The following is a 27536-nucleotide window of genomic DNA, read 5'->3' as shown; positions in this document are numbered from 1 at the left end:
TGCCAGTCACAAGCAGGTGTCACCGTACAGCCGGCCAGCCGCATTGTTGGGTACTGTTGTGTGATGAGCCGCTCTCGGTCTGGTTGATGTGCTGGGAGAAGTCGCTGCGGTTTAGGCGAGGCCCGAACCCCTGAGCAGGAAAATGGGAGATGGCTGTACGGGCAGGGATTGCGTTATTCGTGGCCGCCTGTGTGCTAGTACGTAGCTGCCAGAGTGCGGAATCTAATGAGACGACGATTTACCCGGAGCATCTCAATTCGACAGTGTTCGGTACGACGCAGATCAACATCTCTGAGATAGAGACGACCGGTGCGACGAGTTTACCCCGAACTGAACAGTCACCATTAGGAAACGCAACTGGCCCGTTTCAGGGATTAACGCAGAATCCGGGGTCAGCAGCACCTATACACAGGGAGCTCGGTTCCTCTAGCACCATCGTCCAGGAGACTGCGGTACCAGTTACACCGATACCCACAGCGCCAGTCTCCAAAGTACCGACCGTGCAGCCTACGATTAGTAAACCCATAGGTGAGTGCGGTTTATAGTGCTTTAACCTTGAGCACCATCCACACGATTGTTATAATATAACTCATATGAATGAACGTTTCCTCCCCAGCTTCCTGTATCTGTGTCTGCCTTTACTCTAATTAATACTAGAGTCCCGGCCGGTGCCCAGTGAGTCTATTTGACGTCACAGATCTTATTTGTGCTCCGGGAAAATGGCCGCGGTTTGTGGACTTCTCTTCTTGTTATAGTACTGACTCTTATCATCAGGATGTCTTTGTTCCGGTGTCGCCACAAAGCATCAGGGTGGGTGAATGATGTAGTAAAGGAGGCCTGGATTATGTTGTTGTTGTTGTGCAAAGAAATGTGCAACAATAGAGTGTTTATTATAGGCCAGTGCGATTGAAAGAGGAACTCTGCAAATAAAGCATTTAAAAGTGGCAAATGAGGGACAGATTAATGAAAGCTTTGAGAGATAACATATGCATGGGTCTTCAAACTGTGGCCCTCCAGATGTTGTGAAACTACAAATCCCAGCATGCCTCGCCACAGTTTTAACACTCCCTTATAGCAAAACTATGGCATGATGGGATTTGTAGTTTGACAACATCTGGAGGGCCACAGTTTGAAGACCCATGATATAGAGCTATCAATCATCTAACTAATTCGACAGTTTGTGTTTGAAAAAATAACAGAAGGTTGGTTGGTACTTTATCTCTCTCCATGTTTTGCTAAATCTGACACTACTTAAATTGTCTACATTCTGACTGCTCAGTATCAAAATGGTTGGAATTCAATTGTTATGGCTGCTAAGTGTCAGAAGATCTCGGGTGAAATACAGTTGATGCTGGTCATTGAAACATAATCCTTAACCAACTGTTTATATTTTGTTTGTTACTTTCCATATGTTGACATTTATGCTGTGTACACACTTGTACAATCCGCATGAGATCCAGATGAGATTTTGACTATATAGTCAAAATCTCATCTGGATCTCATGCAGATTGTATGGGTTTTATCCCAAGCGATCCAGATGCGTTCAAGATGCGCGCTCCCATATCTAATGCTGTGTACACACTTGTACAATCTGCATAAGATCCAGATGAGATTACAATTTATGCTGGGTACACACCAGGACGACTAGGGCCCGATCGGCACAATCTAGATCCAATTCCGATCAATTGGATGTAGATTGTGTGCTGATTGGGCCCTTTTCTGACCTGGTGTGGACCGATACCGATCCGATGCGCGGTCCCGCGGGTCGGTCGTTATTGAGATCCTACCTGCTGCAGGTAGGATCTCAATGACGACCATACAGCCGGGTGCGGGTCGCCATCGGATCGGACCCGCTCACGGTGCACATCGTGAGCGGGTCGTGCCCCCCCGCATCATCATGAGCGGGTCGGACGAGACACTGACGACCCGCTCACGATGTGCATCGTGAGCGGGTCGTCCTGGTGTGTACCCCGCATTAGACTATCTGCATACAATTTACACTATCTGCATTCAATTTAGACTATATAGTGCAGATCTGCACTATATAGACAGGGCAGCCAAGACTTTCTGGCTGAGATATGGGAGCGCGCATCTTGAACACATCTGGATCGCTTGGGATAAAACCCATACAATCTGCATGAGATCCAGATGAGATTTTGACTATATAGTCAAAATCTCATCTGGATTAGCCAGAAAGTCTTGGCTGCCCTGTCTATATAGTGCAGATCTGCACTATATAGTCTAAATTGTATGCAGATAGTCTAAATTGTAATCGCATCTGGATCTCATGCATATTGTACAAGTGTGTACACACCTAGGTTGTAGGGGCCTTTCCCCTTTGGTGATGACGGTAGACCCGGTTCATCCCTTTCATTTTTGTCCCCACCACGCCCAGTTCCTAGAAGGAACACTAACTAGGTTGTTGACATTTTAAACATATCGACATAATAAATATCAAAAATATGAATGTCGACAGTTGCATAGTTTTTATTACATTCTTAATCAGCACCCGTCTACCTGCTGGTCCCCTACATGCTTCCTTCACCAAAGCAAACTCCTCTGTTTTTGGATCCGGTTCCCTTGTCTGTCTCCTGGGTCTCACATATTGGTGCTGACGTCTAGGATTACCATGGGCAGTGTCAGGATTAAGATAATCACCTTTCCAGCTGCTCCACCACCTCTTTACCACAATCATCTGTCAGCCTTTAGAGTTGCCCTTACTGCACTCTGCTTGCGCCAACAGTGTGTTGCTATTTACTATTTACTGTAGCCATCAATGATTCAAAGCAGCGATGGTTTATGGCCGATATTGAATACTTTTGCCATCTATGGGGGAGAACCAGATGGTATCCCTACATCGATGGCACAGCAGAAACACTGTTTCATGTTTTTTTTTTTACAAGGTGTCAGGACACATAGCTCAGCACCCCCAACAACCTGGAAGCCCCGCCCCCACATTTTGATTGGTCCATAGGCCAGTCAGTCAAAGAGAATAGATGACCATCGATAGCTAAACTATCAATGGTTGTCCATCACATAGTTTTATAACTATCAATGGCTGGTTGCAGAATCTTCATGGATGGCAACCATACCGATGGCCATCTCTTATTTACTGTGGGATGTGCCCTCATCTGTGCTTGGTCCTGCACATGTCTCAACTCCCACTTTATATGTTCCTCCCCTCTTGCCCCTTAGCTCATCGTTTGCCGGGAGTTAATTGGAAAATCGTTGATATTGTTATTAACTGTTCTCATTTAAGGCCTTATTCTGCTCGGTACGGTGGGACCGTATATGGGTGGATCGGGTTTTTCTTTCATCTGCGCATGCGTAGCTTTCCCAATGCGCTAGTGCGGCGACCTCACACTGCTCACGGACGGGTCTCTCTGTGCGAAAAAACCTGTCCGCAAGAGTACGGACATTGTGGGCGGCGGTATTTAGGGGAGCGGCCGGAATAATGAGGAAAACTGGGCGTAAACATGGGTGTACACGGGGGTGTGCACCAAAAATGTACAGTGCTACAACCACGCAACGTGCATTTTGGGCCAAAAACAGGCGGACGCCAAAGATAGCTCCAGACCACCCCTAGAGAAACCGTATGAGAGCGGACGCCTGGGTCTGCTAATAAACGCTGATTACTACACCTGAATGTAATAAGCAATGCTGCAGCCTATTATGTGAAAACCACGATTTCACTACCTGCAAGCCACACACAGCCCTCAAACACATTGGAAGCATATCTTTCTACACTTCTCTACATGTAAAGGTTGTTTTAATTTTAGGTAAGATTCATTCTAAGACCTGCTTATATATGTCAAGGTAGTTATTTTATAACCATCTACACCCATTCAGTAAGTGTTTTTGTATACTTTAAAAAGCAGGACACTCAATTCACAGAAGTCGACGTGTCAACTTTTTCACTGTAACACCAACATAACTTTATTTAAAAGTAAAACCAATGTGGGGACACATAGATAGTGATTAAAATGCAACATTAGAACATAATAAATATACATGTAATGAGGGTTAAAATGTTGTTTTATTAGGGTGTTTATTAAGGTAGACAATTGAGTTAATAGAAAACAAATTAATTATTCTGTTATTCAATAATTGTCTTAATTATAGTTGAAAGGGAAGATTTGCAGTGCCATATATGTGAAGGGTATGCCACCGTGCACGGGCGTACGCTCACTCATGATCGGTGAGACACGCTGAGTTTTCCATTGAAAAAAGGCGAGACCCGTCCATGCACTGTGGCGTACACTCCGATATACGGAAGATGTCGGTGTGAAAACGGACGAGACCCGTCCGTATACGGCGGCGTACACTCTGTTGTATGCCAGTTAACGGTGTCTAAGAGGAGACCCGTCCGTATACGGTGGCGTACGCTCAAGTGTACGCCACTCCCCATTGTCAGTGTTTGTGACCGTCCAAATGCGGCTGTTCTGTGGGCGGACTTACGCACACTGTCCGCGTACGGGAAACGTACAGTACGTACGTTGCCCCGACCTAACCAGAATAAGGCCCACAGTGTGTATGGGACTTTAGTGTTCCATCCACTTCAAGGACACCAGAAATAAAAATTATCAGAAAGATATGTGTTTTGCAAGACTAAAGGGATGAGCCTTTTGGATTATATTTGTTTATGCAACAACCTATTAGAAAAGGAAAAACGTCATAGTAGGTGCCAAATTTAGAAACTATTGTTGGGCACTGCATTTTTTGGCATGTCAGAACATGCTGATCCTCATAAATAAGCGATGACATCATTTTGCATTAATCACAGCTACTTGTTAGAGGAAAATATTGTTCAATGCTATTTCTTAATGGCTATTAATACCTTGCATAATTACAATGCACTCATAAATGGATCTGTAGCTCTATGACATTAGAGATCTAAAGTCTACTGGCTGTGCAAGTTCTGAATATTTGCAAGTTTCATTGTTTCATTTGTTATCAGTGTTAAAGCAATTCAGTTTATTGATATCAGGGAAGTGTGGATCCTATGTATTACCAAATTTACATATTTGCATGATTTATAAGTATATATATATATAAGTTTTAACCCTTTGAGTGGCAACGTTGCTGTGAGATGTGCAAAATATCCGCTAAAAAACTCACAGCAACTTTGGCTTGCAATACCGATGTGTAATACCGTGCGGTCGGTATCGCAAGTAGAAATATAGTCTATGCAGCACAGTCTATTTCTACTATAATAGAGGAGGGCCATGCTGCACAATGGCTCCCGCTCACCCCTATCGGTTGATGCTTTAACCTTGCCTGTCGCTGATGTCTCTAGGTACAGTGAAATAATAATCCCGCCTACTGTTATTGCTCCACCCATTGTTGATTTGATGCTGTCCACATCAGGTCACTTGCAGAAAATTTTCAGGGCCAATTTTACTCCCTAATCTGCCGCTGAGCGTATGTACTGTATATCAAAGCGCAACTGTACATATTTTTATGTGGCAAACATAGTTATGCCACATAAAAAATATGTAGTTTCTCTTTCAATGGTCCTGGTGACACAGCTTCACATTGGGATGTAGGAGGGTCCGCAGGAGCCAGGCACCTATCCTAAAGCTTTTGGAGGGTAGGCTCCTCCCCTACTGCATCCCAGACTCCTCAGTTCGTGTTAGGTGCCCACTGGAGTGGGTGCTATTCTAAGCAGCCGAAGGAGTAGAGTTAGTTAGGGTTTTTATTATTAACTTTTACACTAGCTAGGTAGGCACAGTGTGAGGATTCTCATTAGTGAATCCTCACACTGCTAGCGCAGCAGGAGCTGACAGAAGCGCGTCCTGTCAGCTCGCTGTGGACAGGGGAGACGCTGTCTGGCCTCCCTGTGCAGCGCTTACAGCTTCTTTTAAGAAGCTGCCTGGGCTCCGGAGCGTTCTGAAACCGGCTTCACGCTAGGTGGGGATCATGGGGGACAGGCGCTCCGTGATGGCGGCGGCCATTTTCTGCGGAGCTTACACACTGAGCTCCTATATGAGAGGACAGCAGTGTGTTACAGGCATGTTCCGAGTGGTCCCCAGCTGAGGGGGAGATACTGGAACTAGGAGATCCTACAATGGGAGCGGCTGTCTGGGGGTAGTTGGCGCCAAAAGTCACGGACCCCGCAGCAGCAGGGACTTGGTCCCTTCCCTCACTCTGTTTTGGCGCCATTCAGAACGCTTGCAGCGGAGCTGAGCTGGCTTACAGATCCTGACAGAGTGATTGGATTTCCTGGGCATCGCTTTCCCCATTCTGAAGACTACAGAAAGCTAAGTGAACTGAGTATATTGGTTCTGTATGTAATACCTGTACATTTAATGCTGTGACTGTGTTATTTGAGAACATCATGTCTGGGCAACAGTCTGTGGTTTTGGGGGAGGGAGCCTTTAATGCATTGAGCGCTTGCAGTGGTTGTACACTGAAATTTGTCCCTGTGCAGATAACAGTGGGGGCTTATGTATTTCTTGCGCTGCTGTGAAACCCATGGGGAGTGAACCCCAGAGGGTAGTGCTATCGGAGCTTGCGTGTGCTAAGTCCCTGGGCAGGTCTGAAAATGCTTTGGTGCATTACTGGACAGGCAGAGTGATGGCTGGTAACTTCCCCTAGACCATTGCCATACTCTCAGCAGTCCTCTAGCTCCTTGCCTCGGACCCAGACAGATCCTGACTTATTACAGGTCATACAGGATACTGCTAAGGGAATCAGCAGGTTTAATTACTTGTTGGACAAGTTTTATGGTTATTCTGTGGGGACCCCTATAAGGTCTTATTCAGTGCCATTGTTAGCTGCTGATGAGGAAGGAGAGTACACAGACATACCCTGGGATCAGGGTGATGATTCTGAAGAGTCCTCTGCCTCAGGGGTGGAGGATTTGATTGCTGCTGTTAAACAGGCATTGAATTTGTCTGTGAAGGATAAACTCCTGCAAAGGTTGTTTTTTAAGAGACAGCGTAAAGAAACTGATATCTCCCTGCAGACGAGGGTTTACAAGATTTATTGGAAAACCCCTGATAAAAGGCATTAGATGCCTAAAAGATGTATAAGCCTGTATCCCATGCCTGAGGATCATGCAGACCTCTGGGAGAAAGTTCCAGTGGTAGATGCTTCTGTGGCATGCTTGTCAAAAGCCACTGTGCTACCAGTGCAGGGGGGAACAGCCTTCAAGCAAGGCAATGGTTAAAAGGGTGGACTACACACTCCGCCCTCTGATTGCTTCAGCCTGGGACTCTAAGCCCATGATTGGTGGGTCAATGACCTGTGCACTATTTGACATACTGTTCCTTGTGTTTTGTTACTTGCGGAGAAGCTTAAAGCTGCTGCAGAGTATGTGTTTGAGGCTGAGCAGGAAGCTCTCAAAATGGCTGCCAGAGTTTCCTCAGTGTCCGTCAATGCCAGGAGAGTGCTCTGGCTTATAACTTGAGAGGCAGATAACGAGTCTAAGAAGGCTTAGAGACATTAGCTTTTAAAGGAAAGCTGTTATTTGGTTCAGAACTGGAAGAGATTATTAAGCAGGCCACAGGTGGAAAAAAGCACTTTCCTGCCTACCCCTGCAGCCAAGCAGACATCAAGGTCTTCTGCTTTCAGGCCGTCCTTTCGGCCCTCCCCTAGAGGAGGTGCGTCCTTTCGAGGACAGTCTTTTAGGGGATAGTCTCAGTCCTCCAGGGGCAAGGCCCCAAAGTCAAAATTTGGTTCCTTTCATAAGAAACCAAAGGAGAGGACAAACCCTCCGCATGACTGCCAGGGGTTTTGCCCGGCGGTGATCAAGGTGGGGGGATGTCTGTCACTGTTCAAAGACGCATGGGCACTGTTAGACCGGGACTCTTGGGTGTTAGAAATGATAACCCAGGGTTACAAGATTCCCTTCAAAGGTCTTCCGCCGAGAAGTTTCATTCCTACACCACTACCAAAGGAGGCTCGGCTCCGTACGGCTCTCTTGGGAGCGGCTCATTCTCTTTTAGAGAAGGGTGTGGTAGTCCCGGTCCCCAGAGCGGAGTGGAAAAAAGGCTTTTATTCCACTCTGTTTTTAGTGCCCAAACCAGACGGGTCTTTCAGCTGATCCCTAACTTAAAGTCATTAAGTATCCATTTGTGGGTAGACCATTTCAAAATGGAGTCTCTACGGTCTGTGCTGCTAAGCCTGGACCAGGGAGAATTTTTGGCGTCCATGGATGTCCAGGACGCATACTTGCATGTTCCTATCCACCCAGAACATCAGGCTCTATTGAGGTTTGCAATAGGAGACCTACGCTTGCAATTCCAGGCGTTGCCCTTCGGTCTGGCCACAGCGTCAAGGGTATTCACCAAAATAATGTCAGTAATGGCGGCTGTGCTTCGACTGAGGGAAATCACGGTGATTCCATTTTTGGACGACCTGTGGTTCAAAGCGGAGTCAGCAGACAAGTTGAAGAGTCACTTGGCAGAAGCCATCGGGTTTTTGCAGATTCGCGGCTGGCTTTTAAATTTACAAAAGTCTCAGTTGGTGCCGTCACAGAGACTCCAATTCTTGGGGGTTGTTCTGGATACCCAGTTGCATCGGGTGTTTCTACCAGAGGCAAAGGCCAGGGATCTGGCTGCCTTGGTACAGGAGATCCTCGGGTCTCAGAGCACATCAGTATGGAGGTGCCTCAAACTGCTGGGGAAGATGGTGGCGTCTTTCGAGACGTTACAGTTCGCCAGGTTCCACTCTCGAGTGTTCCAGTGGAACATTCTGACAGACTGGTCAGGGAATACTCAGACCATGATGTCAGAACAAATAGTGTTGTCTTCAGAAACTCGATCCTTCCTGAAATGGTGGACGGAGGTGGATTCCCTTCAGTGGGGTCGGTCCCTGCAGTCCTGGAGCTGGCTGGTAGTCACTACCGACGCCAGTCTCAGAGGCTGGGGGGCAGTAGTCTTGGACCTACGTCTGCAAGGCTTGTGGACTTCAGAGAAGTCTGCCTTACCGATCAACATCGTGGAACTGAGGGCTGTGTGGAAGATGTTTTCTCTGGCGGGAGAAGGATTACAAGGGCTCCCTTTAGGGATTCAGACCGACAACGCCACAGCTGTGGCATATCTGAATCACCAGGGAGGCACACGCAGCAAGCTGGCTATGTGGGAGGTGTCCCCGAATCTTCTTGTGGGCGGAACAGAATGTTCCAGCATTGTCAGCAATATTCATACCAGGAGTGGAGAATATAGAGGCCGACTTCCTGAGCAGGGAGGAGCTGATGGAAGGGGAATGGAGCCTGAACCCACAAGTATTCCGCCAGATTAAACTGAGGTGGGGAACCCCGGATGGGGACCTGATGGCATCCAGGTTCAACCATCAGGTACCCAGGTTTTATGCCAGGACGAGGGATCCACTGGCAGAAGCAGTGGATGCCATGACTATCCCCTGGGAGGGGAATCTTCTTTGTTTTTCTGCCAGTTCCAATGCTGGCAAGAGTGTTGAAAAAGATACAGGCCCAGACAATTCCAGTAATTTTAGTGGCCCCAGATTGGCCAAGGCGGTCCTGGTACTCGAGGCTTTGTCTGTGGACTCGTGGCGTCTACCTCTGAGGTCAGACCTTCTAAAACAAGGACCGTTCAACCTTTGGATTCAGCTCGATTAATTTTGACGGCCTGGCTGTTGAAACCGCCATTTTGAGAATATAGGATTCTCAGAGGCGGTGGTTAACACAATGATTAAAGCCAGAGAGTCAGTGTCTTCTGCAAATTATTATAGGGTCTGGAAGACCTATATTCGATGGTGTGAAAGACAGAAGTCACACACATCGCGATTTAAAATGGCTAAATTGTTGGAGTTTTTACAGGATGGCCTTTTCTCTGGGTTAAGCCTTCAGTCACTCAAAGTACAGATCTCGGCCTTGTCAATTTCTTTCCGAAGAAGGATTGCATTAATACCGGAAGTACAGACCTTCCTGCAGGGGCTTTCTCGATTGAAACCTCCCTACAAGCAACCAGTAGCGCCATGGGAATTATCTCTGGTTCTGGAGTGCCTTCAAAAGGCGCCTTTTTGAGCCGTTAAGGTCGGCTGACCTTAAATTCCTTACAGGGAAACTGGTATTTTTGTTGGCGGTGGCGTCAGCAAAAAGAGTATCGGAGTTGGGAGCATTGTCCTGCAAGTCTCCCTCCCTTATATGTCCTGATGATAGGGCTGTCTTTCGGACAGTACCCCAAATTTTTACCAAAAGTAGTCTCTGCTTTTGGTACTTGTTTCCTATCTGGGCGCCCAGGTTTTCTACGTACGGCACCGTAATGAAATCGGATCGCATCGCATCGTACACATACACGATATTGAACGATGCGATGCGATGCGATCCGATTCGATTTCCCATAGGAAACAATGTTAAATGGCTCAATTTAGCCAAATTATCATAGGAACAATAGTAAATGGGCCAAAAACACCCCTGAACATTGAAATGTCCCCCCAAAAGTAGTTGATGCCACCCCGCCATCAACGTTAACCCGAAGCGTGGCGAGCGCAGCGAGCCCGCGAGGGGCGGCGGTACGCGTCCTCCGACCTTTTCATGCCCTACTATCCACTAGGGCGTGGAGTGAGAATAGAATAGTGTGGCGAGCGCAGCGAGCCACCGAGCCCGAAGCGTGGCGAGCGCACGCGGATACCTTCACAGTTATACGCGTCCCCTCGCGGGCTTCCCAGGTGTCCATGGCGACGCGGACACCTGGGAAGCCCGCAAAGGGACGCGTTTACCTGTGAAGGTATCCGCGTCCCCTCGCGGGGCTCGCTGCGCTCGCCACGCTTCGGGCTCGGTGGCTCGCTGCGCTCGCCACACTATTCTATTCTCACTCCACGCCCTAGTGGATAGTAGGGCATGAAAAGGTCGGAGGACGCGTACCGCCGCCCCTCGCGGGCTCGCTGCGCTCGCCACGCTTCGGGTTCACGTTGATGGCGGGGTGGCGTCAACTACTTTTGGGGGGACATTTCAATGTTCAGGGGTGTTTTTGGCCCATTTACTATTGTTCCTATGATAATTTGGCTAAATTGAGCCATTTAACATTGTTTCCTATGGGAAATCGCATCGCATCGCATCGTTCAATATCGTGTATGTGTACGATGCGATGCGATCAGATTTCTCTACGGAGAATAGCATGGTGCGCAATTAACTTAGTGGGCGCCCAGATAGGAAACAAGTACCCTGCTTTTCATCTAAATCAGGAGATAGTTCTGCCTGTGTTTCAACCCCAGAGGGTTCAAGGAAATGGGGCAAATTGAGGAATTTGGATGTTTTGCGCGCCTTGCGCATTTATGTGGACAGAGGAAAGAGTGTCAGGAAGACTGATACTTTGCTAGTTTTGTATGATGTACATAATAATGGTTGGCCTGCTTCTAAGCAGACCGTTGCTAGGTGCTTGCGCTCTGTTATAGCGTTTGCATATACTAAAGTTGGTAGGCCTGTGCCAGCCAGGATTAATGCGCATACCACCAGATCAGTCGCCACCTCTTGGGTGGTTCGACATGGGGCAACAGCTGAGCAGGTTTGCAGGGCTGCCACTTGGTCATCTGTTCATACTTTTGCCAAATTCGATAGGTACCATGAGTTCGCGTAGGAGGACGCATCATTCGGGCGAGCAGTGATGAGAACTGCAGACCTGAGCGTACCCACCCAAAGGACCGGCTCTGGAACGTCCCAATGTGAAGCTGTATCACCAGGACCATTGAAAGAGAAAAAGGGATTTTTGTAAGAACTTACCGTTCGAATCCCTTTCTCTGATATGGTCCTGGTGACACAGCGATCCCTCCCGTACGCTCAGTAAGTATGCCAGTGTTCATGATGTTTCATGTTATAATTGGTTGAAAAGTTAAATTTAAAATTGTGCATATAATATGTGCAGGCGTTGTACTGAGTTAATGTATTCCAGTGGCTTTGAAAGATTGAACTGAGGAGTCTGGGATGCAGTAGGGGAGGAGCCTACCCTCCAAAAGCTTTAGGATAGGTGCCTGGCTCCTGCGGACCCTCCTACATCCCAATGTGAAGCTGTGTCACCAGGACCATATCAGAGAAAGGGATTCGAACGGTAAGTTCTTACAAAAATCCCTTTTTTACATTTATATTTTAACATTTTGCATCTTCAATAATTGAGCATTTTACAAATACCTAGGGCTGCTACATAGTTTATATATTGGTTAGTGCTTCTTATTAATTTCCATTTGTTTAGTCATAAACAAACCAACTTGGGGATGTGCAAAATATCCGCTAAAAAACGCACAGCAACTTTGGCACTCATAGGGTTAAAAGTATCTCAGAACAATGTTAGTGCCCTAAAGATAAATTTAGTAGATGGGATGTACTGTAATATATGATAAGGTTGACAGAAGCTTAACGTTGTCTAGTCGACACCTACAAGGTTGACATGCGCTTTCACAGTTCAGTAGCACATCTAGAACACAATCATCTCTTAATACAGGGCTCGACAAACCCCGGTCGCCACGGTGACCAGATTCTGCTTCTTGGCCGGTGGGCTTGTGGTGCAGTGCCGGTCATCAACCCCTCCTCTGCTCCCACCGGCTGTATAGGAGCCAGAGAGAGGCAAGAGCAGGTCCGTCATGGTGAGCGGTTCGGGAGCCAATCAGGAGTGGCAGTGGTAACTTGGCTCCTGATTGGCTCCGATGTGGCGCAAGTTTTAAAATAGCCTGATATGGAGGATGGGGATTTCGCCTGCCCTGGCCTCCAGCAGCAGCTCGGGTCTTACACTTGTGTGCCCATGATCCCTGCTCTCCTGCTCCCTTCACAGGGTTTTGCCTAACTATTAGCCATGGTCTATGCGGAGCGCTGCGGTCGCTGGAGCCGCCGCTGTGTAGGAGCTGGCTGTCCTCTTGCACCCCCAGGCCATTGTGGCCACCCCCACCTGGCAGTCCGGCTGGCACAGCAGCATGAGCACCCTGCTCAGCCCGACCCGCATCTCCCGCCTGTAGGAGAAAGAGGTGCTGCAACAGCTCACTGAGTGACCACCTGGCCATCTACATAGACAGGGTGCATGTTAACCCCCATAGTGGCAGAGCATGTTAACCCCTGGTAGACCATGGTAACCCCATAGCAACAAGCATTTACCCCTGGCAGACCATAGTAACCCCGTAGCAACAAGCGTTTACCCCTGGCAGACCATGGTAACCCCGTAGCAACAGCATATTAGCCCCTAGAAGAGCATGTTAACCCCTGGCATCAAGCATTAAACCCATAGCAATGAGCATGTAGGTAAGCGGAACTTATGTGGTATAATATGTAATTACGGCCTGTGGTATTATATGTAATAAACATTACGATGTTTGGTATAATGTGTAATGGACCTTACGGTGTGTGGCATTATGGCGTGTACATTTTTGGGGCACGCCTTCGGCGCGCACTGTCCCTATTATTAGTTTATCTGGCTCTTACATTTTCATCTTGGCTCCTACATTTTAAAGAAATTAAGCCCTGCCTTAATGGAAAAAAAAATGTAAATTGAAATGCTTACTGGCTAATGCAAGAAGCTTGGTAGGAAAAATTGGGTAACTAGAAATCGTGGCCACAAGGGATGATTACAATATAATTGTTATAACAGAAACATGGTGTAATGAGTCACACAATTGGGCTTTAAACATGGAGGTATATACCCTTTTCATAAAAGACAGGGGAAATAAAAGGGGTGGGTTGCTTTTATGTAAGAACGAACTTAAAACGTGAGGAGATGAGCTCGGGGATAAATGAAGATAATACTGAGGCTGTGTGGGTAGAGTTAACGGAAAATAATAAAAAATCGAATAACATTTTAATTGGAGTATGCTACAGACCGCCGAACATTAATGAAAAGGATGAGTCTCAACTTTTAAACCAAATAAAGAAATCGTCCGATCAGGGGTAGTTATTAATTATGGGGGATTTTAACCTTCCAGACATGTAAGTTGGCAAAAAGCAGTGGGTTCTTAAACTTACTCAAGGGTTAGTTTATCACACAATCGTTTGAAACACCAACTCGTAATGGGGCGTTATTGGATTTAGTATTAACAAACAATGTAGATTTAGTTTCAAATAGCAAAGTAATAGAACATCTAGGTAACCGTGACCATAATATGGTCTCACTGGAAATCAACTTCTGTAAACTACAACATACAGGACCGGCTAAAATATTAAATTTAACAAAGCTAACTTCGATTTATTCAGGGACACTTTAAAAGATGTGTTCTTTGAGGGGAAGGAATGTGGGATACACTAAATAATGTGCTTGATTCATTAACTATTAAATATATCCCTAAAGGCAATAAGGACAAATTCAATAAGAAAAAGCCATCATGGGTGGACAAAAAAGTAAGGACATCAATTAACAGTAAGACAAGAGCATTTAAATTTTACAAGGATAACCTGAATGAGGAGGCATTCAGCAAGTACAAAGAATTAAACAAAATTTGTAAAGGGGTAATCAAAATAGCTAAAAGGGAAAATGAAGAGCTCATAGACACTGAGAGCAAAACCGATCCCAAGAAGTTTTTCAAATGCATCAATAGTAAATGAATAATTAAAGAGAACATATGCCCATTAACCAATATAAACGGTAATAGCTTTACAGCGGATAAGGGAAAAGCAGAATTGTTAAATAAGTTTCCTCTACCTCCCCATGGCAGCTGTACTATGGGTTTTCCCCCTCATTAGGTAGATCTGGAAAGGAAAAAAAGACACAACACTGCCCCTATATAAGGACCGCCCCTACTGAGGCTCAGTGTCTTTTTTTTCCTTTCCAGGTAAAGGAGGCTTACCCTGAAACTGCTGCAGCCTTCCCCACTGCCTAGTGCAGTTAGGGGTTTAGGCAATTAGAGGCTACCCACTACCTAGTGTAGTAGGGACACCTGTCTGACGATACCCTTCTGCCCAGTGCAGTTATGGGGTTATGGATTTAAAGAAAAGCCCTCACAGAGTGACTTGACTTACCAGCACGCAGAGGTACAATGGGCGTCTGTCTTTTAGCCTCCGGGCGTCGCACCCCATACTGTTCGGATCTCTCCTCCTCCGGCGGAGCTCCGGGGTCAGGAAGTGCTGATACAGCCTCAAGCGGCTGGAGGCGACGTCAGACGCGGCGTCTGATGTCATCGCGCTAGTCTCAGACTAGCGCGTGCGCCTGGGGCGCGGGAATATGGCGCCTGACGTCATCGGAAGGCGCTAGGCGGGGCGCGCTGCCTCTGACAAGCAGAGCAGGACGCCAGGACTTAAAATGGCGCCGCAGCTAAACAGAAACGCTGCTGAAGTCTCGGAGCCAGACGGATATCGGGTAAGCCTCCACTGGGCAGCGTTGCTGCTGGAGCACATTCATTTACTACTTTACCCACTACATGTCTAACTAAGCATATTTGTGCTGACAGTGACTCCGCAGTAATGGAGGATGATAGGAAGCAGCAAGCAAAATCAGGGTAAGCCAGGAGGAAATTATTAGTAAAGTTCATAATGTGTTCTAGTCTCTAAGCAGGGTTATTACTCCTTGCAGGTCAGAATCGAGTAAAGAAAAGCTGGAAGTTAAGCAGAAACACAAAAAGCTGCATGTGGCTAAATGCTTTGCATGTGATGCACCTCTGCCAGAAAAATGGAAAATGCTGTGTGTGAGAATTGTAAAAAAAAAACCATAATGAGGCCGGACCAAATGGCGGACTTGGTCGCCATGCTTAAAACTTCCTTAGCTGATACCTTTGTTACAAAGGAGGATATGAAGAAGGGGTCGAAGAGGCCTAGGGACCCACCATCTGAGGACTCTGATCCAGGGGAAGGTCCTGCCACTGACTTACTTGAGGAAGTGGAAGATGGGGAAGTGACCCAGGAGAAAATGGAGCTGGACTTCAACCCAGATCTCCTTAACAACCTTCTCATCCTTATAAATAAATCACTCAGCATTGAGGATCCACAGGAAGAAGGAAAGTTACAGGACCTTCTCTTTAAGGATAAAAAGAAAAAACCAAGACCATTTCCTCTATCAAAGCCACTTCAGGATATAGTAGAGGAAGAGTGGGCTAACCCAGATAAAAAAATAGCTGTACCACTCAGAGTCAACAAGATGTACCCATTCGACACAGACCAGGTGAAGAAGTGGGAGGTGGCTCCTAAAGTCGACTCAGCCATTGCCAGACTGTCAAGAAAAGCTACTTTGCCCTTAGAAGACGCCAATGCGTTTAAGGACCCAATGGAAAGAAAGATGGAGATGAGCCTGCGTAAGCAGCACATTACGTCCGGTGCCTCTATAAAAGCTTCCTCGGCAATAGCGGTGACTTCGAGAGTACTGAGGTCCTGGTGCCAGGACCTTGAGTCCGACTTATTGGACGGGGTAAAAAGGTCAGAACTCCTCAAGATAATTCAGAATGTACAAGTTGCAGTTGAGTTCATCTGCGATGCATCACTGGATGCAGTTAGACTGGCGGCCAGAACAAATGCGAGCACCGCGGTTACCAGAAGAGCATTGTGGCTGAAGCCATGGTCGGCGGACGCACAATCTAAAAATAAGCTGGTATCACTCTCGTTCCAGGGTGATTACCTGTTCGGGAAGAATCTGGATGAGTTCATATCGAAAACCACGGGGGGAAAGTCAGTGTGGCTCCCCCAGGACAGAGGCTTTAAGAAAATGCCTAATAGATCTCAAAAATTTCAGTCCCAAGATTTCAAGGAGGCAAGGACATATAGACCAGGCAGAGGGTACAGGAGGCCCTGGTCTGGGGGAAGAAGTTCCTTTCGTGGCCAAAGAGGCAGAGACGGAAGGTTCGGATACAATAGACAAACGCAATGACGCCAAAAAGAAGGTCGGGGGCAGGCTGAAGAAGTTCCATTCAGCCTGGGGCCGATCTACAGAGGACAGATGGGTGACGGAGGTCATATCGTCAGGATACAAAATAGAATTTATAAGGGATCCTGGGGTATGGCTGGAAGAGTCGCCTATACCAAAGAACAAAGAAGAAAGACGGGCTTTAAGACAAAGCCTACAGAATATGATAATGCAAGGTGTTGTGGTGCCAGTCCCCAAAAGACAAGAGATGACAGGATGGCAATCAAGATTCTTCGTAGTCAAGAAACAATCGGGAGGGTTCAGAACCATACTGGACCTGAGGAGGCTGAACGTATATGTAACAGCCAGAAAATTCAGGATGGAGTCCCTCCGGACGATACTCCCAGACATAAAAAGAAACTCCTTCCTGACTACAATAGACCTCAAAGATGCCTACCTGCACATACCAATCTATTCGGGGCACCAAAAATTCTTAAGATTTCGAATTTCAGGCATAACCTATCAATTCACGGCACTGCCATTCGGCCTGTCAACATCGCCAAGGACGTTCACAAAAGTCCTGATAGTTCTCGTGGCAAAACTCAGGGAGGAAGGCATTACAGTCTGGGCCTACCTGGACGACTTGCTGGTAATGGCACGGTCAAAGGAGCAAGCCCTAAGAGACACACACAGGGTAATGGAGTTTCTCCAAGAACACGGCTGGATTATAAATCTGGAGAAAAGTCAGCTTCAACCCACAACAGCAGTAAAGTACCTAGGAGTCATCATAGACTCGAGGACAATGAAAGCGGTGCTGACACGGGAGAGAATAATGAAGATAAGGCAAGAAATAAACTACTTCTTATCAAGAAGGGCAGTCAGGTCAGCAGACTGCCTAAGATTACTGGGCCTTATGTCAGCAGCATCGGACACCATAAAGTGGGCAAGGCTTCATACAAGAAGCATACAAAATTGTTTTCTGTCTCAATGGGACGGGGACAGCAAGAAAACAACACAAAAGATTCTCTTATCAAAAAGAGCCAAACGAGACCTGCTCTGGTGGGTGACAAAAGGAAGATTAGGACAGGGAAAGTCCTCCACCACAGGGCAACAGGTGCTAGTGACGACCGATGCCAGCATGTCAGGCTGGGGGGCAGTATGCCAGGAAGCAGCAGCCCAAGGAAAATGGACAAGAAGGACTGCTTCACTCGAATATCAGGGAAATGAATGCAGTGAAGGAAGCGTGTCAGCATTTTCAATCCCACCTGTACCAGAGAGACGTAGTAATCAGAACGGACAACCTGGTGTTAGTGGCATACCTCAACAAGCAGGGAGGTACAAAAAGCAGATCTATGATGATAGCAGCTGCACAGGTACTGAACTGGGCAGAAGCCTGGACAGAAAGTCTCTCAGCAGTATTCATTGCGGGGCAAAAAAACCAGTGCGCGGACGCCCTAAGCAGGAGGCCGATAAAGCCAGGGGAGTGGGAATTATCCCAAGAAGTGTTCGAAGAGATAGTACAGATGTGGGGCAAACCAAGGACAGACCAAGAGACAACAGGAAAGTAAAAAAAATTCATTTCCAGACACTGGGAGAAGGAGTCCTGGGGGACAGACGCGCTATCGTGCCAATGGGAACAAGGTCTGATGTATGCCTTTCCACCATTCCCGGTAATCTCCAGATTGCTGAACAAAATACAGAGGGAAAAGGCGACGGTGATAGTCGTTGTACCCACATGGCCAAGAAGAACCTGGTTCCAGAAACTGGTCAGGATGGCAGTAGCAGGGCCCTGGAGGTTGCCAGAACGAGAGGACCTGCTGGGGCAGGGAAAATATGCGCAACAGCCCAGGAACTGGAACCTAGCGGCATGGTTGCTGAAACCAGAACTTTGGTGAATAAAGGTTTCTCCTCGAAAGTGGTGAGAACTCTTCTGAAGGCCAGGAAAAGTTCAACCTCAGGTACATATTACAGAATTTGGAAAACATATATACAATTCTGCAAGACTCAGGGGAAAAATCATAAAGCTATACCCACGGTGTTAGACTTCCTGCAATCAGGCTTAGACAAAAAACTATCAGTCAGTACATTAAAAGTCCAAGTATCTGCTCTTGGGGCTATACTAGACAAGAAAATAGCAGAGGATAAATATGTACAAAGGTTCATACAAGCATCCAAGAGGATAAGACCAGAATTTCGCAACCCAACTACACCATGGGACCTTAATCTGGTACTGAACGCCCTAACAGAGAGCCCTTTCGAACCGCTTGAGGAGGTACAGTACCAGTCAAGTGGCTAACAACTAAGGTGGCATTCCTGGTGGCCGTGACATCCACAAGGAGGGTGTCAGAATTGCAAGCCCTATGGGCAGAAGAGCCATTCCTGAACTTTTACGAAAATAAGGTCGTCCTAAGGACAAATCCTAACTTCCTGCCCAAAGTAGTGACTGCTTTCCACATCAACCAGGAGATAGTGCTACCGTCGTTCTGTGCAAAACCAGTGAACGAAAAAGAGCAAAGGCTCCATAAACTCGATGTGAAGAGAGCGCTAACTATCTACCTACAAAGAGTAAAAGACTGGAGAAAGACAAAAAGGCTCTTCGTGTTGACTGAGGGCAAGAGCAAGGGTCTCGGGGCCTCAAAAACAACCAACGCGAGATGGATTAAGACATGCATAGCTGAGGCGTATAGGAGGAACAATAAGGAAATTCCACAAAGCTTAAAAGCTCACTCCACTAGAGAAGTAGGATCTTCCTGGGCCAGGAAAGGGGCAGCATCCCTTGAAGAATTATGCAAAGCAGCCTGCTGGGCCTCAGCACATACCTTTTCCAGACATTATAGCTTGGATGTCGAGTCCTCCAGTGATGCAAAACTGGGCAGGAAGATACTAAGCGCAGTAATCTAAGGATTACACTAATTCACCTTTAAAAAGGGAAGAACGTTAATTTCTTAAAGCAGCCTTACATGTAGGTGATACAACCTGCATCCTAAAAGGTATTATTTACTTCTATATTGGTCCCTCCCAAAACGTTATTATACTGCTATGGTATTACCCATAGTACAGCTGCCATGGGGAGGTAGAGGAAAGTACGGATTCTTACCGTTAATACGCTTTCCTCTACTCCACCATGGCAGCATTATTCCCTCCCTTGGGATATATGAAGCAATATAAGTGTTATGTTATGTTAAAAGCGTATAATTGCTGATAATCAAGACACTGAGCCTCAGTAGGGGCGGTCCTTATATAGGGGCAGTGTTGTGTCTTTTTTTCCTTTCCAGATCTACCTAATGAGGGGGAAAACCCATAGTACAGCTGCCATGGTGGAGTAGAGGAAAGCGTATTAACGGTAAGAATCCGTACTTTTTCTCATCAGTGTTTACTAGGGAAGAGCAGACAGTGGAGGATACAGGTACAACAATATGGAGGACTCTGATCCTAAATTCAATTTCATGACAGATGGGATTACAGATGGAGCACCTCTCTTCTTTGGCCGGGGTTTGCCAGAATGTCCTCGTTGGCGATCGCCGGCGCATAGGTGCTCCATCTGACTGGGACGCAAGCGCGTCCCAGTTTCAGGATGGCACTGCTGCGGGTCCCTGCCCGTCTCCACTTCAGGTGACGGTGGGGCGGTGGGGACCCATAGCCAGCCCCTGCAAAAATGAGGCTGGCTCCATCTGTACATTACGACTCAGTAAAATCAAAACAAACAAATCCCCATGCCCTGACGGGATTTATCCTAGGTTACTTACGAAATTAAGGGAGGAATTGGAATGGAGCAACACCACTGTATTATGTTTTTTGAGAACTTATTATCATCTGGTAAGGTACCAAAAGACTGGAGAATAGCGGAGGTAGTACCAATATTCAAAAAAGGAAAAAGGATGACCCAGCTAACTACAGACCTGTAAGCTTAACATCAATAGTAGGTAAATTATTTGAGGGATTTTTAAGGGATGGTATCCAAAAATATTTAGAGCTAGACAGGCTAATAAATATTAACCAACATGGGTTTGTGAAGAATCGTTCATGCCAAATAAATTTACTAGGCTTTTATGATGATGTCCGTAACAACCTTGATAATGGAAATGCAGTAGACATGGTCTTCCTAGATTCTGCTGTTTTTTTTTTTGTTGTTGTTTTTTTTAAATGGTTCCACATAAGAGGTTGATAAATAAAATGGAAAATCTGGGACTAGGGGAAAGCATTTGTAGATAGGTAAGAAACTGGCTACATAACAGAGAACAGAGAGTGGTCATAAACGGCAGAGTATCAAATATGATACCAGTACTAAGTAGTGCCACGGAGTTCGGTGCTAGGGTCCCTCTTATTCAATATATTTGTTAATGGTATTGGCGTGGGTATACTAAGCAATGTTTCCGTCTTTGCTGATGACACAAAACTAAACTGAGTAATTAGATCAACAGAGGATGTCTCCACGCTTTAGAGCGATCTTAATAAATTAGACAAGTGGGCAAAAAAGTGGAAAATGAGGTTCAATGTGGATAAATGCAAGGTTTTGCATCTTGGGAAACATAACCAATGTGCAAGCTATAACCTAAGCGGGGAGGCATTGGGTATTTCAGAACTTGAAGAGGACCTAGAAGTCCAAATAGATGACAAGCTGGGGCATAGTGCTCATTGTCATATAACAACAAATAAGGTGAACAGGATACTAGCATGCATAATTAGGGGTATGGAGACTAGGAACTCAAATGTAATTATGCCACTGTACAAAGCAGAGACCACATCTAGAATATGGAGTACAATTCTGGGCCCGCACTATAAAAAGGATGAGATAGAACTGGAAAAAGTCCAAAGAAGAGCAACAAAGCTAATAAAGGGATTGGACAATCTAAGCTATGAATATAGATTGAACCATTTAGGATCGTTAGAAGAAAACATTTTTTACAGTCAGGGCAGCCAAACTATGGAGCTCTCTTCCTGGAGAGGTGGTGTCGGCAGACACAATAAATACATTTAAAATAAGGTTGGACAATCATCTGTTGGTTAAAAGCATACAGGGGTACAAACAATAATGATAATCTGTCCTTAAATCATATCAATATACACTACGTATAGCAAGTGATGAAGCTAATACACCAAGGTTGAACTGGATGGACGTGAGTCTTTATTCAGCCTTAGACACCAAAAACTGTTACATAGTTACATAGTATTTATGTCGACATAGGTTAACATGGACATCGTGTAAGGGTATAATGTCCATGTTTAGGACACAGTGCCTCACTGCGCTCTGCAAACTATTATATGCGCACTTTGTGCTCGGCACACTAATATATTCTCACTCTATTCCGACTTGGATCGTACAGAATAAACTAAGTCAATCTACACCAACAACGTGAAAATGCATGTCGACCATGTGAGACCTTGTAGGCGTCATTACCGTCCTATGGTATGTTGACTATTTCAAGGTGTTGACTGTAGACTAGGAATCTTATATTAATACCTGGGGTGCCAATTATTGAAAAGAGGACTGTTCAGTAATAATAATATATGTATACTCTACAATATGCGTTTATCATATATATCTGCAAATATATTGCGTCATATAGGCGGAATGTGATGAATGGTCTTTGATGAGAAAAACTTGATTTTTAAAAAATTTTCTCATCAAAGACCATTCATCACTCAATATAATAAAGAAAATCATTTAATCAAAAAGATTTTGGACAAACATTGGGACATACTTAGAAAGGACAATGTATTGGGTCTCCACTTTCTAAACCTCATGTCGTCTTCCGCAGGGCGAAAATTTTCGAAAAGTATAATTGCACCTAGTAAAGATCAAAACTGGAACAGAGGTGACACATAAGAAGGAAACGTTCTTAGGGGTAAACGTCAAATGTACCCTATGTGGACACTGCATTTGTTGCAGGTTTATGGAAAAACAAACTTTTAAATGCATTGTAAATCAAAGAGAATACACTTTAACTGCATCAACCACTTGCAATTCGGTCTATGTAATGGATGTAAGGATAATTTGCACTATTTCTATTTTCTTGTTAAACCTCCTTGTCTCATATCCTGTGAAAGGGTGGTTATTGTTACAGGTTTCAATCAATCCTGAGTTATACAGTTGGAACCAGTACTCATTATGGTAATATAAATTTTACCATTTATAACTTGGCTATACACTGAGCGCAGAAAAAGGAAAAAAGTAGCGCTGATAACACCAATGAACATTCACAATATTTAATAACAAGAATTTAAGAACAAATAACAGTAATGATAAAACCACAGGATCCGTTCCTATAAATGCCACCGCTAATAATGATTTGCTCCAATAATATCCAAAGGAGAATGTGTAATGGGCACCAGTTAGTGGTATACTGGTAGTGGATGGAATTGAATAGTTGCCACAGTTGGATCACCAGGAGGAATTGTTCCATTCGGAGTGCATAACAGCACTGTCTCTCCAAAGTAGGTGAAGGTGCCAGAGTCCAGTGGAAATGAAATAAATGGAGTGCGCGGTTGTGGCGCAAGTGGTGGCTGGCCCGGATCCAGTGAAATAAAAGTGCTGGGTGCAATGTCCAGGGCTCCTACGACATTGCACCCAGCACTTTTATTTCACTGGATCCGGACCAGCCACCACTTGCGCCACAACCGCGCACTCCATTTATTTCATTTCCACTGGACTCTGGCACCTTCACCTACTTTGGAGAGACAGTGCTGTTATGCACTCCGAATGGAACAATTCCTCCTGGTGATCCAACTGTGGCAACTATTCAATTCCATCCACTACCAGTATACCACTAACTGGTGCCCATTACACATTCTCCTTTGGATATTATTGGAGCAAATCATTATTAGCGGTGGCATTTATAGGAACGGATCCTGTGGTTTTATCATTACTGTTATTTGTTCTTAAATTCTTGTTATTAAATATTGTGAATGTTCATTGGTGTTATCAGTGCTACTTTTTTTCCTTTTTCTGTATCTACCCTTTAAGGGATTACTCACCCCTTTAAGTAGCTGCTTCGCATACGCACCCCATACCAGCGCCCGGTATTGTTGCTTGGCAACATTTGTTTTTCTATACACTGAGCTCGTCTCTGTTCATTCCACCACCTTTGTGGTATTTTTGTAAATAGGCACTATCACATTGGCATCCCTTGAATCCATACCCCTTTAAATGCATGCCAGTGTCCAGTACTTCCATTTTTTTTGGCCCCTAGAGCACCCCTGCACAACATCCACTTGAGGTACTGGGAGAAAAAGCCTAGTAAGTGAGGATTCGTTCTTTTTGAGAAACCTTTTATATTTTGTGTTTCTAATGCAAGCACAAATCTATAACTTATTTGAGAAATGTAATGCTTAAGCAACCAAAACCAATGTCATTCAGAGTTTGGTTCAAAGGGGGTCAACAGCGTCTAGGTTGACCCCCAAAAGGTCAACAGGCACATGGAAAACAGGTTGACATACAGATGGGGCAGGCCTCTTCCTTGCTGGCGAATCGCCAGAACATCAGCGCTGGCGATCCGCCAGCGGCCTGCCTCACCATCTGACTGAGACGCGCGTGCGTCTCACGCACGTCTCAATCTCCGTCGGCGGGGCGACGGGAACCCTGTCCGTCTCCGCCTCAGGGAGACAGACAGGGTTAGGGGGGGGGGGTGCGGGCAGGCGGCGGGGACCCCGGGTTACCACCGACAAGCCGGCGGTGACCCGGGGGAGCGGCTGGAAGCGCCGTCAGAAGGGGACTTTTCGTCCCCTTCTCATTATGCAGATGGCGCTGGCGGGGGATGGCGGCTGGCATCGCCATCCCCTGCCAAGATGGGAGTTGCCCCATCTGTAAAAAATCGTCAACACATTAAGGTCCACATGAGTTTGTTTTGGTTTTCTTTCCGCTTTTTTGCGTTGTCACTATTTTTTTTTTTATCTTGAAGCACATTTAAATTATTGTACCACCTTCGCATGGCATTCGCTCGCCTAACTACCTGTTCTAGTTGTAGCTCACGTTAATGGTAAGTATGAAAGAGTTAAAAAAATTAAAGAAAAAAAAATATTAAAAACTCATGTTGACCATATGCTGTGTTTCCCATTATCATTGCCCTATTGACCATGTTGAAGTCCAGGTTCTTGTCATTCAGTCCTTGATTGTTTTTATCTAGGAGTCATTGGACCTGATGCTATAGTGAGTAAGTAATACTACATTTCTCTTTGAAGAAACTCCAAACTGTCGATCCTATTACCCGGAAGGGTGCGAGTTGCCATTCAGGTGCCGCATTAATGCAGAAAACTGTACCCAAATTAACCCTAACTCACAACCTTCACAGGGTCGAATTAGCTGAAAATAGCTTGCACCCCAATGGAGGTGGGAGCACTTTTCAGCGAATTCGGAACGCCGTAAAGTGCGCCCAGTGTCATGATGATTCGCAACATCCCCACCCTTCGGGGTTAATAGGATCGACCCCCCAAATGTTTTTAGGTGATCGGTGCCTTACAGACCAATTCAATTGTTGCTTTATTCGGGCTCAAATTCTGTGGATGCCTACTATTTCTCTAGGGCTTTTCATACAATTTTCCTGTTGTGTCCAATAGATGAGTTTAGCTGTTTTACACGGCTAAATCCTGGCTATTTGAGCGTGATGAGCACAAAAATGAATTGGCAGCTAAATGCAGGATCAACATGTACTGTACATAGCCCAGTCTAAAGTGAAGGGCAATATTGCGTACTATAAAAATTGAATAGTCTCCTTTTTATTTTATAAATATGGTAATGTTCTCTTCTGTATTAGCATATTATATGTGAATGTATTGTTTCTATATTTCTTAGGAAGAACAAAAAGAAAAAAGGAACTCGGACGGGGGGCACACTTGAACCCCCAATAGAATTTATATTACAATGCTAATCTATTTGTTTTAGGTCAGATAATACAGATTATACTTCTGAAAATGTTGTTGTGTTAGGCAGGAATTAAATGCTCAATAGAGTAAACAGATGGAAATTATCTGGTGCATTTTATTCCCAATAAAAATGCCAATTTTGTGAAGGCTGTTTTATTTTTTCAGTGTAAAAACATGTAGGTGTCAATTATTTCCATGTGATACAGTATGCTATAAACGACTTGTATACAGATGTGTTCACATACATCTAGCCTCCTTTAGTGTTAAACACTCCTTGGTGCGATTTCTGTTAAAAAATGTATTTAAACAGAAATGTATTTATTTATTTGCAAAACAGAATAGGTATACAAAATGCTTCAAGAAATGGAATGTTACAGTATTTTCCTGGAAAACACTGCAATGTTCCATTCATTTTTTTTATGCAGATACATCAGTAATCACTCACTGAATATAAAAATGCCACATATACAATGTTCAACAGGCCGTGAGTTAACTCTGCTTTCGGAAATGTAATTTACAAAATCCGGCACCTTCCATTACTAAATTAGTTGGGCCCCAAAGAGATGTTCTATCATTAACTTATTTGTATTTATTTTTATGTCCTTCAACTGACATTTGTAATGTGTATTATTTTTTTTTTATATCTGTAATTTCAGAAAGTTCTGCAACGCCTACTTTAGATGGATATGTCACAAGTACAACCACTGCAGTTCCAACAGTGGAAATTCTTCTCTCGACTAAAAGTATAATATCTACAACATTACAGACATTTTATATAACCAGCTCTTCTGAGAATAGTACATCTTCCTTAGCGGATATGTCTTGGACTCAATTCAATATCATCATCCTGTCTGTGATCATAATTGTAGTGGTGCTCTTAATGGGATTTGTGGGAGCTGTGTACATGTATAGAGGATACCAAAGTCGTAAGCTTAACGCTCCCTTTTGGACCATTGAACTGAAAGAGGACAATATCAGTTTCAGCAGTTATCATGACAGCCTTCCCAATGCTGATGTCTCTGGACTTCTGGAAGACAATGGAAGTGAAATTGCTCCAAATGGCCAACTGACTCTTTCTGCTCCTATACACAGCTACAAGGCCTGAAAGCAATGGTTATACCTAGTATAACTAGGACGATGGAACTTTGACTGATGTACTGTAAATATTTAACAACTAATGGAATTTGTTGCTCAATATTCAAAATATTTTGCATATTTTTTTTTTTTTTTACAAAACTGGCTTGTTCACTTACAAAAGGAGACTGAGCTAGAAGCATAAAAAAGGGTGTTTATTTTTTAGTGTTATTTAACTGGGAATATATAGTTGTATTTCTTGGCATAATTTGATTTATTTGCCCTTTATTTTCTCTCCACTTTTACTATTGGCTTTTAAAAAAAAATATTTAAATATCTGCAAAGGTACAGTATATAAAGAATATGTAAATGTAAATTAAGTACATTATCTTGGAGAATTTACATTTTTGGTTTCCCATCTGTAATGCAGTTTTTCTGCAGTATTTTAAAAGTATAATTCCTTGTATTCTGTTGCAATTATCTCTATTTTGTTGCCTCAATTTATATTAATTTTCATATGTTTCAGTTTCATTGGTAGCGGTTTCTAACGTGTGCCAAAGTAAATGCCACCTGCTTTATTTCTTCATGAAGCCCCAGTTTTAATACACTGTAATATATTACGGTTTTGAGGGGAAAAAAATGTTTTAACAAGAAATTACAAATGTGCTTTACGCTTTGGGAGGTTTTCAATTAGCCCCGATAAGCAGACTTTATGGTGCCATACACTGTGCGTTTTGTACAATGCAATGCACGCTCCCTCACACATCACAGAAAGTATGTGCAACCAGTACTTTTTGTACTAGATGGTACAAAAAATATGGCACACATCGCTTGGTGTATGGGCACCATTTAAAGCTGTGATAACATATGAGATCCAGATACTTATCCTGAAACAAA

At 44.8% G+C, this 27536-nt stretch overlaps 1 protein-coding gene across 1 annotated transcript; it reads left to right on the top strand.

Moving 5' to 3' along the window:
* On the top strand, positions 1-26794 carry MEGF9 (multiple EGF like domains 9). Its single transcript, XM_083159047.1, has 2 exons — positions 1-528; positions 26222-26794. The coding sequence occupies exons 1-2, from the start codon at positions 150-152 to the stop codon at positions 26668-26670; spliced, it is 828 nt and encodes a 275-aa protein (XP_083015173.1). The 5' UTR covers positions 1-149; the 3' UTR covers positions 26671-26794.
* Positions 26795-27536: the final 742 nt, after the last annotated feature.

This window comes from Crinia signifera, chromosome 9 (assembly GCF_055691185.1).
Source record: "Crinia signifera chromosome 9, ASM5569118v1, whole genome shotgun sequence".
Classification (NCBI taxonomy): Eukaryota; Metazoa; Chordata; class Amphibia; order Anura; family Myobatrachidae; genus Crinia; species Crinia signifera.
Note: the sequence above shows the minus strand (reverse complement) of the source record. Positions and strands in the feature narration are given on the sequence as shown.